The sequence below is a fragment of the Amblyraja radiata genome, chromosome 2 (genome assembly GCF_010909765.2).
Source record: "Amblyraja radiata isolate CabotCenter1 chromosome 2, sAmbRad1.1.pri, whole genome shotgun sequence".
Lineage (NCBI taxonomy): Eukaryota > Metazoa > Chordata > Chondrichthyes > Rajiformes > Rajidae > Amblyraja > Amblyraja radiata.
In genome coordinates, this window is record NC_045957.1 from 100656925 (window position 1) to 100670420 (window position 13496).

At 40.8% G+C, this 13496-nt stretch overlaps 1 protein-coding gene across 1 annotated transcript in view; it reads right to left on the reverse strand.

Annotated features, from left to right (window-relative positions):
- tmeff1 (transmembrane protein with EGF like and two follistatin like domains 1) overlaps positions 1–13496 on the reverse strand; it is a 226512-nt gene that overhangs the window by 24611 nt on the left and 188405 nt on the right. The window contains exons 6-8 of the mRNA XM_033012319.1: positions 5982–6130; positions 1423–1479; positions 183–297 (exon numbers count right to left, since the gene is read on the reverse strand). Of these exons, the coding sequence (XP_032868210.1) occupies positions 183–297; positions 1423–1479; positions 5982–6130 (321 nt within the window). The remainder of the gene's footprint in view (positions 1–182; positions 298–1422; positions 1480–5981; positions 6131–13496) is intronic.

The following is a 13496-nucleotide window of genomic DNA, read 5'->3' on the forward strand; positions in this document are numbered from 1 at the left end:
GGTACATATTAATATTGCCAATTAAAGCAAGCTTTCCCAATATCTGAGAGCAAACAATGTACTTCTAATTATTTGTTGGTACTTTTTGGATCTTTAGCAATAAGAATATTCTGAACTTGGAAAGCATGCTGATCAACGGCCTATTATTTTGACAGAAGGAGAAGAATAAAACAGACACTTACAGACAGGATGTCTCTCGGCGAGCGTAAATGTATTCACATTTTCCATGCATGCAAACATGCTCTGAACATGGCTGGTAATTTCCAGTGTAAATATCTTCTCTTTGATCACTGGCATCTTAAAATAAATTAACAAATGTCACTATTATTTCTTATTTCTTCTGCCACAAGTTTCCTGCTGTAGTTATCATTCTGCTGCTCACCGCAGAAAGTACTTTCAAAAAGCACCTGGAGTAATTTAAATAAATACCTTATTTCCTCAATTGCAGTTTTGTAACTCAGAGTATTTCATTCAACAAAGTGTAAGGTTTTCCCTGCATGTGTGCCAAACATGCATTACAGTAACATTTTTGCTCTGAAATGGGACGCAATGTGAAAATGCATCCTGCCAGTTGATGATGAACCCGTGCTCATCTGTGAGAAAGGGAACTGTTCCTCAGCTTTACCATCTGACCTCTGTGCAGTACAAAACGTTTTGACATGCTTCAATCCTACAGCTTACAGATGTATGTACAAAATCAGCTCTTCTTGCTAAACTACCTATTTCCTTGCTGAATCTTTGAAATAAACTAAACTAAACTATAAAGTAATTTTTGTAACTATTGGTTTCAAGGCCTTCTGGCTGCAGTAAATGTTGATAACCATCAGCAATTATAACCGTCTTGTTGGATCTCAAGAAGGAATATTCGTCATCTGTGAGAGCACATGTTTGTACCCAGGAACTGCTCTGGCTATAGTATCTAGGAGATACGTATGAAGGAACGTCTTCAATGGGCATACGTTAACCATCAACAAACTGTCATTTGCACTGTTGCAATCTTTAATTACACTTCTTTTGAATTACTACAGTTCAGGGGCTGTCCCACTGCGGCAACCTAATTGGCGAGATTAGAAGAGTTTGCCCTCGACTCATACTCGCTGCATGGTCGACACAAGGTCCTAGGAGGTCTTTGTAACTCTCCTTCATGCTCGAGAGTAGTCCCTGCGTACTCGAGGCCTCAGCTAGGTGGCGGCATTTTTTTCAACATTCTGCAAAATGCCCGCGAGTAAATAAAGGTCGCCATGGAAAAAATCAATATTTTTTTACTCGTAGGTTTAATCAAGATAGGTGGTAGTAGGTTGTAATGCTATTGTATGTAATCGAAGGCAATCGAATGTAGTCGAAGGTAAAGCTCGTTGAGAAAAAAAGGTAAGTAAACCGATCGGTAATGTTACCATCTCAGAGAGGGTTTCTGATACTTGCCTTTAATTTCTGTTCCCAGCTGAAATCCATTGTCCTTCCCCAAAGAACCAGAGTCATCTAGGAAGAAGCAATGATACATTAGCGGAAATATCTGTGGCCGACTGCAACAGAAGATCAGGCAACATCCGTGGAAGGGGAAAAAGAAAAACAGAATCAATGCTTCAGGTTGACAATCTTCATCTACCTTGAGGAGACACAAGAGACTGCGGATGATGGAATCTAGAACAAAAAAATTGCCGGAGAAACATAGTGAGTTGACAGAATGTGTGGAGGAGAAGGAATGGTCAATGTTTTGGCCATTGGGTGCTCGTATAGAGAATAAGGAATAGAGGGAGGCCTGTGACATGGGCCCAGCGGTGATAAATTGACCGGTGGGGGGAGGGGCGGGGAGGGGAGGAGAAGAGTTAGGAGATAGAGGCAGGTGGGTGATAGGTGAAAGCGGACATAAAGAAGAAGGGGGTCGGGTGAATCTGGAGACAGGGGCTTGAAGGTGATGAGTGGGGACACAAATGCTACCAGTGCAGGAATCTACTAAGTAGGAAAGGTGATTATAAGAACTATTAAGGAAGAGATGAAGAGCGGAAGGGCTACTGTGGTAAGTAGGCAGAGGCACAATGATGTTGTGAGGAGCACAAATGGAGCATGAGGGCAGGAAAGGCTATGGGAAAGGGAATAGAAATGGGAGGCTCAAGTAGATCGGAAGGGGGGGGGGGGGGGAATGCAGGAGGTAAGAGCTGCCCTAAATTGGAAAACTCAAGGTTCATACCATTTGATTGTAGAATATCCAGGTAGAATATGGGTCTCACCCTGGCAGTGGAGGACAAAGACGGACTATTTGGTGTGGGAATGGGAAGTGAGTTGAAAGTTAGAGACAAAAAGGTGTTAAAATGTAAAGCAAGTAGGTAGGAGTGGAAACAACAAAAATGGAAGCTCTGTTCTACAAGAAAAAAGCAACATTAAATAAACATAGTTTGTATTGGGCTTCACCCTGGCAATGGAAAAGGCCAAAGGTGGACAGGTCAATGAGGGAATGAAAAGCGATGTTAAAACGGCTGCAACCAGGTGCTAGGGATGTTTGCAGATGGAGCAAATATGCTGTAAAATGGTCATGCCTGGTCTCACTGATGTAGACCAGGCCACGTCAGGAACATCAAATGCAGTGGATAAAGTTGAACAAAGGTGTACATGAATTTTTACCTCACCCAAAAAGGTTGGTTAGGTCGCTGGAGAGGAGGGAAGAGGTGTAAAAAAGAGTGTTGACCCCCTTCCCGACCTCATCTCTGATTTTCGTCCCCCTCCTCCTTTTTCTCCGAATTCCATTTACGTAGTTCCGACACGCATTACCCACCAGATCCCCACCCCTATCTGATTCCATCTACCTTTATCTGTCCCTTATTGGTTCCCATTATTACCTTCCTTATTCATTGGATTCCAACATTGCTAACCTGTTCATCCTGCATATCACCCTTCAGTAGCTGTTTCAACCTCCCCCCTCCCTTGCCCTCACTCCCATCAGCTCAAAGTGGCAACTAACTTTTCTTCATTGTACGGTTCCATATTCCACTCCCTCTTCTCCCCCACCTGGCTCCATCTGCCCATCGCCCCCCACCTGGCTCCACCTGGCTCCACCTGCCCATCACCCATCTTCAGCCCACCTGTCATCTACTGGTGAAATAAGGAACTACAGATGCAGCTTTACAAAAAAGACACAAAGTGCTGAAGTAACTCAGCGGGTCAGGCACCATCTCTGGGGAACATGGATAGTTGATGTTCCGGGTTGGGACCCTGGGGGAAAAGCCTGTTTCCGTGCGGTATTATTCTATGATTCTATGTCTGCTTCTTCAATAAACCATGTTCAATTGATCCCACCATGGTATTCAACTACAGATTAGTTCAACTGCAGATTAAGAAGAGGCTGGAGCTCGGGTTAATATCTAGGGCGAAAATCAGAAAAGAGAAAACACAAATAATCTTTGTTTTATTACAAATTACATAAAACTAACATAAGTCTAATTATGTCTTACTGGTTCAAGTAGAGTGATTTGATTTGTTTCCAAGTCTATGAGAATGTTATATTCACATTCACACACTCACTCCCACTTAATCTTGGTATTGAGACGCAACCCCTATGGATGCTTCTGACCATCTTGCTTCACAAGAATCATTCATTCTCACCGAAATCATTTATGCATAAAACGTCTTCTGCATGCTACATTGATCCAATTATTTATCCTCTTCCTGATGTCTTATTGCACTGTCAAGGTTTCTCTAATTGGATTGGTAATCAGATTTAGTAGAATCCAATAGTGTCTTTTTGCAATCAAGGCATGGTCACCATTTGATAAAGGGTCACCTTTGCAATGACTGCTTTAAATGATATCCTACAATTGAGATTAATGTTTAAATTAATTCATCCAATGGAAGAGTTTAAGCCTGGCATTATCAAAATTCACAACATGTCCCAAAGTGAGTCAGTTGGAGATTAAGCTCCTATCTAAAAAAATGAACTAGTGCACAAGTAATTGCATTTTTATAGTGCCGTTAAAATAGCAAAAATGTCCCAAAGCTCTTTATTGGAGAATTCAATGGACTCCTTATTGGAAATTGTGTGGAAGGCAGTGCAGTTAGCATAATGTTGGTAGTCAGTGGCTGCAGAGTGAATGGTGCTGGCATAGCCCCAGAAATACTGAAGCAGATGTTATGCAAGGGTAGAGTCAGATCTACGCCAAGAGAAGGTGCAGGAAGGTGAAATTTGTAATAATGTTGATGACATTTTCCAGTTCAGGGCAGGAGCAGAAAGTGAGGGTGAGGATCTAATGAAGGCTGAAACAAAGAATGTTACACATATCCCGTAAAATGACAAGCTTAACTTGTCTCCACGACAAGACCACTTACTTTGAGGAGACGAGCAAATAAATTATTCTATGAGAAAACAATTTCAGCTAGGTGAAGGGAAAGGTTATGGAAGTGAAGAAGCTATTCACTGTCCCTCAGTACGTGACCACATCATGAGGCTGCAACCCCTGGAGTATTACTCCCCAGAACATCCTCTCTGCATCCAGTCTGTCTGGAACTAAATAATTAGACCAAAACTACACACTCAAATCCAGATGGAGTCTCACCACGGCTATGTATGGCTGCAAGATGATATTCATGTTCCTATACTCTCTTGCAATTCTCTTGCAATGAAGGGCTGAAGGGAAAATGCTGGGAACTATAGGCTGGTGAGCTTAACATCTATAGTTGGTAAGTTAATGGAGAATATTCTAAGGGATAGGGTATACAGGCATTTGGATGGGCAAGGGCTGATTAGGAATAGTCAGCATGGTTTTATACGTGGGAGGTCGTGTCTCACAAACCTGATTGAATTTTCTGAAGACGTGACCTAAAAGGTTGATGAAGGCAGAGCTGTAGATGTTGTGTACGTGGACTTCAGTAAGGCGTTCAACAAGGTTCCGCATGGTAGGCTGCTCCGGCAGGTTAGATCGCATGGGATCCAAGGAGAGATAGATGAATGGATAGCAAATTGGCTCCATGGAAGGAAGCAGAGTGTAATAGTGGAAGGTTGCTTCTCAGACTGGATGCCTGTGACTAGTGGTGTGCCTCAGGGTTCGGTGCTGGGCCCGTTACTGTTTGTCATCTACATCAATGATTTGGATGAGAACATCCAGGGCAAGATTAGCAAATTTGCTGATGATACAAAAGTTAGTGATTTTGCAGAGAGTGAAGATGGTTGTGAATGATTGCAGCAGGATCTGGATCGATTGGCCAGGTGGGCGGAGGAATGGTTAATGAAATTTAATATAGAGAAATGTGAGGTGTTGCATTTTGAGACAGGACCTACACAGTAAATGGTAGGCCTCTGGGTAGTGTTGTAGAGCAGAGAGATCTAGGAGTACAGGTGCATGGTTCCTTGAAGGTCGAGTCGCAGGTAAATGAGGTGGTCAAAAGGCTTTTGACATTTTGGCCTTCATCAGACATACATAGACATACATAATAATTGAACCTTTAACAAATATGGCCTTATCCCCAAACTGATCCTATTGCCATGATCTTATCACTCACCATTCCATTATTCACCTTTTTTCCCCTCACTTCAATGTTGTATTGTTTGGGATTAAGTGCAACACATTAATAGATGATTCCGTTGATATTTGCTGTGATCAAACAAGCTGACATGCCATTACAGGGGAGGCATATTTTCATTTAGAAATGCAAAATTATCAATGGAAAACACCAGAATGGAATTATCAATGGAAAACACCTAGTAAGTGTACTATAGCTTTGAAAAGAGAAAAATGTAAATTCATCTGGAGCTAAACACTCAATGGGAAGCTACATGAGGTGAATGGAAATGAAAAAGACTGGGTGAAATGCCAATTATTACATTATGGATGAGGTACATGATGCATCAACTATGGCTTTTACTTTATCATTTCCAAAACTCTACACATAAGTTGATGAGTTTAGCAGAATTTCAACACCCAAAACAGATGTCGATGTCATAGACCTCAGGGAATTTGGAATTAATGCATCATTTCTGAAAATAAGTTATTTACCTTGGCATTTACCAAGACGTTTTACTTCAATCCACTCCTGTCTCTGGCAGGATGCTTCTTTGACAAGGCAAGGACTATCGTATGATTTTCCATTAGATGCACACACTGGATTGTAGTTGAATCTGCTGCAGTCTATATTACATACACACCTGATAAATCAAAATATCCACATTGTATCGAATTGTCAGCTAAAGAAATCACATATGCAAATTACATAATTATGAAACCTATAAACATAATATTGCCACATCTACCACTACTGAAAGCAAAACATATCACAGACAGCTAAATTAAATGCACATACTGCAAAGGTAATTATTTTAAGCATAATTGATCACTTCATTGCCGATAGACTAAATGCTTAATGTGTGAAGGATTGAGTTTATAGAAATATCACAGACTTCATTGACTTGTTTAAAATCATAGTTAGAGATTCTTCCATAAGCAGCATAGGCTCAACAGAGACAACGTGTATTGCTCGTGACAGATTTTTCCTTACTAGTTTGCCCCTTTCAAAGTGGTTCAGAGGACAGGTTTATATGACTTGGCGGGATCTATTTTGTAGACTCTCTCAAAATATTTCACGCCCCAGTTGCTCTACATAAACACTGGTGTTTGTTCAGCTTTGCCGATTTTACTGGCTTCTTTACCAATGCATATTAGACACTAATGATTCAATTTAATATAACTGATCCAGCTGCACAGAAGTCTTTTGCATAATGCACAAGTGTCTACAGTTTGCTTTTATTGAATGTTGTGTTATTTGAGATCACTGGCAAATATCAACGAAAGAAACACGAATGATGAAACCGAATTCTCTCAGGGTTTAATATGTCCTTTATTCTTTGCAAGATGCCAAATACATTTCCGTCTTATGAAACATTAAATAGTGATTTTATTTTGGGGGGGGGGGGATGACGACCAACCATTATCATTATAGCCAAATGACATGTCCAATTGCCATTTGTAAATGCCAATCAAATTCTTCACAATGTTCAATATACTCGACAAAGTGTGTGAGCATGATTAGAAAATTGAAATAATAATGTTCGCCTAAAATCTAAACAGCTCAGCGTGAACATTTATTAACGCTTTCCCTCATAACTTGTTCGATCCATTTGTTTATATTTATTGGAGGCCATACTCCATTTATGGGGCTTGAAATCTTACAATTTCGTGGAAAATTTAAGTGAGTTGGGAATTAGATTTCTTTCTCATTCAGCCATCGATCGGAGTGAGTACAGAATTATTGACCATTGTCAAGCCCTCTCAAACCTTTCTCTTAACCTTACCATCAACAACACCAATGTTAATTCTCAATGGTCTTGTTTAAAGAGACTTGTAAAACATATTCCCTTGTTACTGCAATGATGACCTACTTGATCAAAGATACAGAGCCCCCTCTCCTTTCCAATCATGCCAGAAATTCCCATTCTCTGGAATGTTGAGCTGCTAGTCCCGTCTCTCCTTGGTGACACAATGCTACCTTTATTTAACTTTTACTATATTTCATCTGAATTGTGTCAGGGATTTCAATACCATTGTAAATCTGGAAAACCCCTCCTTTAAAATTAAAACATTCTAGCCTATATTTTGAGGAGTTTTTTTTACACCGGAGTGAGAGTCTTATGCAACTGCTGAATGCCATCTTGATCATTCTAATAGAAACATAGAAACATAGAAATTAGGTGCAGGAGTAGGCCATTCGGCCCTTCGAGCCTGCACCGCCATTCAATATGATCATGGCTGATCAACCAACTCAGTATTCCGTACCTGCCTTCTCTCCATATCCTCTGATCCCCTTAGCCACAAGGGCCACATCTAACTCCCTCTTAAATATAGCCAATGAACTGGTCTCGACTACCCTCTGTGGCAGAGAGTTCCAGAGATTCACCACTCTCTGTGTGAAAAAAGTTCTTCTCATCTCGGTTTTAAAGGATTTCCCCCTTATCCTTAAGCTGTGACCCCTTGTCCTGGACTTCCCCAACATCGGGAGCAATCTTCCTGCATCTAGCCTGTCCAACACCTTAAGAATTTTATAAGTTTCTATAAGATCCCTTCTCAATCTCCTAAATTCTAGAGAGTATAAACCAAGTCTATCCAGCCTTTCTTCATAAGACAGTCCTGACATCCCAGGAATCAGTCTGGTGAACCTCCTCTGCACTCCCTCTAGGGCAATAATGTCCTTCCTCAGATTTGGAGACCAAAACTGCACTCAATACTCCAGGTGTGGTCTCACCAAGACCCTGTACAACTGCAGTAGAACCTCCCTGCTCCTATACTCAAATCCTTTTGCTATGAAAGCTAACATACCATTCGCTTTCTTCACTGCCTGCTGCACCTGCATGCCTACTTTCAATGACTGGTGTACCATGACACCCAGGTCTCGCTGCATCTCCCCTTTTCCTAGTCGGCCACTAGTAGTTTACCCACTACCGATGTTAGACTAACTGGTCTGTAATTCCCCGTTTTCTCTCTCCCTCCCTTCTTAAAAAGTGGGGTTACGTTTGCTACCCGCCAATCCTCAGGAACTACTCCAGAATCTAAAGAGTTTTGAAAGATTATTACTAATGCATCCACTATTTCTGGAGCTACTTCCTTAAGTACTCTAGGATGCAGCCTATCTGGCCCTGGGGATTTATTGGCCTTTAATCCATTCAATTTACCCAACACCACTTCCCGGCTAACCTGGATTTCACTCAATTCCTCCAACCCCTTTGACCCGTGGTCCCCTGCTATTTCCGGCAGATTATTTATGTCTTCCTTAGTGAAGACGGAACCAAAGTAGTTATTCAATTGGTCCGCCATATCCTTGTTCCCCATGATCAACTCACCTGTTTCTGACTGCAAGGGACCTACATTTGTTTTAACTAATCTCTTTCTTTTCACATATCTATAAAAACATTTGCAGTCAGTTTTTATGTTCCCTGCCAGTTTTCTTTCATAATCTATTTTTCCTTTCCTAATTAAGCCCTTTGTCCTCCTCTGCTGGTCTCTGAATTTCTCCCAGTCCTCCGGTATGCTGCTTTTTCTGGCTAATTTGTACGCATCATCCTTCGCTTTGATACTATCCCTGATTTCCCTTGTTATCCACGGATGTACTACCTTCCCTGATTTATTCTTTTGCCAAACTGGGATGAACAATTTTTGTAGTTCATCCATGCAGTCTTTAAATGTCTTCCATTGCATATCCACCATCAACCCTTTTAGAATTAATTGCCAGTCAATCTTGGCCAATTCACGTCTCATACCCTCAAAGTTACCTTTCTTTAAGTTCAGAACCATTGTTTCTGAATTAACAATGTCACTCTCCATCCTAATGAAGAACTCAACCATATTATGGTCACTTTTGCCCAAGGGCAATGTTAGTCTTTTTAGGATATGCAGATTTGTCTTACATAAATTGCCAATTGGGCAGAAAAGTTCATATTATGGGCATACCTGCTTTTTCCTAATGTCCACTGACTGTACTAGGCTTGTCACTGGTGGAAAGTTAGTTGATATAAATGTACGAAAGTTAGCAGAGCCTTTAAACATTGAGAAATGTATATGGCAATGGACAGAATTATGGGAAGATTCACATTTAAACCTTTGATGGCTAGAAAAGTAAGCTTGCTGCGGGAGTAGACTGCCTGGAATTCCAAGCATCTATCCAAAATGACAGCAAAGCCATTCACCAGGCAAGAGGCAGAAGCTATGGTCACCATTAAAACAAAAAGCATGTCAATCTTTGGAATCAATGTAGCAACAGATGATACACTGAACAATTTAGAAAATATGGTTACTTTATAGAGTAATGTCCTAATATAAGTGCACATGAAATAGAAGCAGGAGTGGGAAGGGGAATTAAAATGTTTGGCAACCGGGAGATCCCAAAGGCCACAGTGGATAGAGCACAGGTACTCGGCAAAGGGTTGACAGCCATTTTAATGCCACCTCCCATTGCCACCCTAACATGTCTATCTGGGGCCTCCACCCTGCCAGGGTGAGGCCAAACACAAACTGGAGGAACAGCACCTCATATTTTACCTGGGTAATCTACAACCAAATGACATGATCGTTGAATTCTCTAATTTCATAGCTAGGGAATTTAGCAAGCACTCATAAAGTTTCACACGGCAATTTTTTTTTTCCGCAGCAGAAAGCAAAGAATAGGGCTCATTGTGGATTTTAGTGACTGTCGGGCTAAAGTACATTCTGTATGCTGTATGGTTCTGCAGGGCTCCAGCTTTTCATAAGATATAAACAATTTGGATTCAAATATAGGATCCATCATCAGGAGTTTTGAAGATGATTTCAAAATAGACAATACAAATAATCGAAAGAAAGATATAGGCAACAGGAAGCTATCATTGGAGATGTCGGACACAAAATATGGAAAATGGAATTTAATCGAGAGGAATTCGAGCAAATGCATTTGGAGAGATTGTACAAGACAATGGAATATATAAGTAATGGCAGGATATAGGAAGTGTAGGGGAACAGAGCTGGGCAATAGACCTGAAGGCAGCAGGACAGGCAAATAAAGTGATTAAGAAAGCAGATTGCATACTTGCCATTATTGGCCGCAGTATAACATACAAGAGCAGGAAGGGAATGTTAGTACCAAATAAAACATTAATTTGACCTCAACAAAACTGCTATGTTCAGTTCTGGTCACCACTGGAAGAACAATGTAACAGTCTGAGAAATGATGTGGAGATTTACAAGTATCCGGCTGGAGGATTACTGTTATGAGTAACAACTGGCTGGCCTGAGGTTGTTTGCTTTGACACAGAAGACATTGAAGAGAAATGTAATGATATCTGTGAAAACATGGGACTTCTAGAGAGGATTACTGTAATGATTTATTTCCCAGAGTCAAGAGTCATAGAGCTATGTCACACAGAAACAACCCTTCAGCTCAAGACATCCACGCCAACCAAGTTGCCTAACCAAGTTACTCCACTTGCCTCTAGCTGGTGGTTAAAAACTTTCCTATCCATGTACCTGACCAAATGTCTTTGAAATATCATTACTGTACCCTCCTCCAATATTTCCACTGGTCGCTTGTTCCATGTACGGTGCATTCAGAAATTATTCAGACCCCTTCCCTTTTTCCACATTTTGTTACGTTACAGCCTTACTCTAAAATGGATTAAATTCATTTTTTTATCATCAATCTGCACACAATACCCCATAATAAAAAAGCGAAAGCAGGTGTTGAGAAATATTTGCAAAGTAATTAAAAAGAAAGAACTGAAATATCACATTTACATCAGTATTTAGACCTTTCACTCAGCACGTTATTGAGGCACCTTTGGCAGCGATTACATCCTCAAGACTTCTTGAGTATGACACTACAAGCTTGGCACATCTGTATTTGGGTAATTTCTCCCATTCTTCTCTGCAGATCCTCTCAAACTCTGTCAGGTTGGATGGGGAGCATCAATGCACAGATATTTTCAGGTCCCTCCAGAGATGTTCGATCGGGTTCAAGTCCGAGTTCTGGCTGGGCCACTCAAAGACATTCACAGACTTGTCACAAAGCCACTCCTGCATTGTCTTGGCTGTGCGCTTAGGGTCGTTGTCCTGTTAGAAGGTGAACCTCCACCCCAGTCTGAGGTCCATAACGCTCTGGAGCAGGTTTTCATCAAGGATCTATCTGTACTTTGCTCCGTTCACCTGTCTCTCAATCCTGACTAGTCTCCCAGTTCCTGCCGCTGAAAAACATCCCCACAGCATGATGCTGCCACCACCATGCTTCACCGTAGGTATGGTATTGGCCAGATGATGAGCGGTGCCTGGTTTCCTCCAGACGTGACGCTTGGCATCAGGCCAAAGAGTTCAATCTTGGTTTCATCAGACTAGAGAATCTTTTTTCTCGTGGTCTGCGAGTCCTTTAGGTGCCTTTTCGCTAACTCCAAGCGGGCTGTCATGTGCCTTTTACTGAGGAGTGGCTTCCGGCTGGCCACTCTAACATAAAGGTCTGATTGGTGGAGTGCTGCAGATATAGTTGTCCTTCTCCACAGAGGAGCTCTGGAGTTCCGTCAGAGTGACCTCTCTGACCAAGGCCCTTCTCCCCCGATTGCTCAGTTTGGCCGGGGTGCCAGCTCTATGAAGAGTCCTGGTGGTTCCAAAGTTCTTCCATTTAAGAATAACGGAGGCCACTGTACTCTTCGGGATCTGCAATGCTGCAGAAATTGTTTTATACCCTTCCCCAGATCTGTGGCCTGACACAATCCCGTCTTGGAGATCTATGGACAATTCCTTCACCTTTATGGCTTGGTTTTTGCTCAGACATGCATTGTCAAATGTGGGACCTTATATAGACAGGTGTGTGCCTTTCCAAATCATGTACAATCAATTTAATTTACCACTGGTGGACTCCAATCAAGTTGTAGAAACATCTCAAGGATAATCAATGGAAACAGGATGAACCTAAGCTCAATTTTGAGTGTCATAGCAGAGGGTCTGAATATTTATGTAAATGTGATATTTCAGTTATTCCTTTTTAATTACTTTGAAAACATTTCTAAACATCTGTTTTCACTTTTTTATTATGGGGTATTGTATGTAGATTGATGATTAAAAAAAAAGATTTAATCCATTTTAGAATAAGGCTGTAACGTAACAAAATATGAAAAAAGTGAAGGAGTCTGAATACTTTCTGACTGCACTGTACATACAGTACCACCCTCAGATACCTTTTAAATCTTTCCTCTCTAATCCTAAATCTAAGCCCTCTAGTTTTCGACATAGAAAGGAGGAGGAGGTGAAGGTAGTTGCTTTGGTCTTTCTCAACTTTACATGATAGAAGCATATAAAACGATTGGGGGTATAGATAGGGTATACAGTGAGATATTTTTTTCCCAGGGAGTAAATACCAAAGACTTGAGAGGCAAAGTCTAAAGGAGATGTACAGTGTTTTACACAGAGGGTGGTGGGTACAGATATAATAGTGATATTTAGAGGCTTTTGGATAGGCACATGGATATGGATCATGCGTAGGCAGATGAAATTAGTTAATCTTAACTTCATTTTCGGCACAGACATTGTATTCCTGTGCTGTACTGTTTTATGTTTTAATAATGAACTATTATATTCTAATATTATACGATTGATGTACTGCTGAAATATACCTTTTTTACATTAGGATTACAGTTTTCCTATGTAAAAAGCTGCCCAAAAAGATACTGTTCATCAATGTGAAAAGATTCCGAGAAAGTGGAGCAATTTATAGTTTCACAAAGTCAAATTGATATTCATGTTATTGTTCCCTGTTTGCTTACTTCAGAAGCTGTTAAAGAAAATCAACCTACATTAACAAATAATACCTCTATAAGAAGGTATGTTCCAAGGGGGTATCTTTATCCTATATCATCAGACCATGCTTCAATGTAATTACTGTGCCAAAATATGTGACTCCTGGTTTTAGTGGGATATGACTTAATTATTCAACATAGTTTTAACTGCACTACTGTGGAATAGATTCAGAAAGATTAAGTTCGCCATATCTAAATTCCTAATACTCTG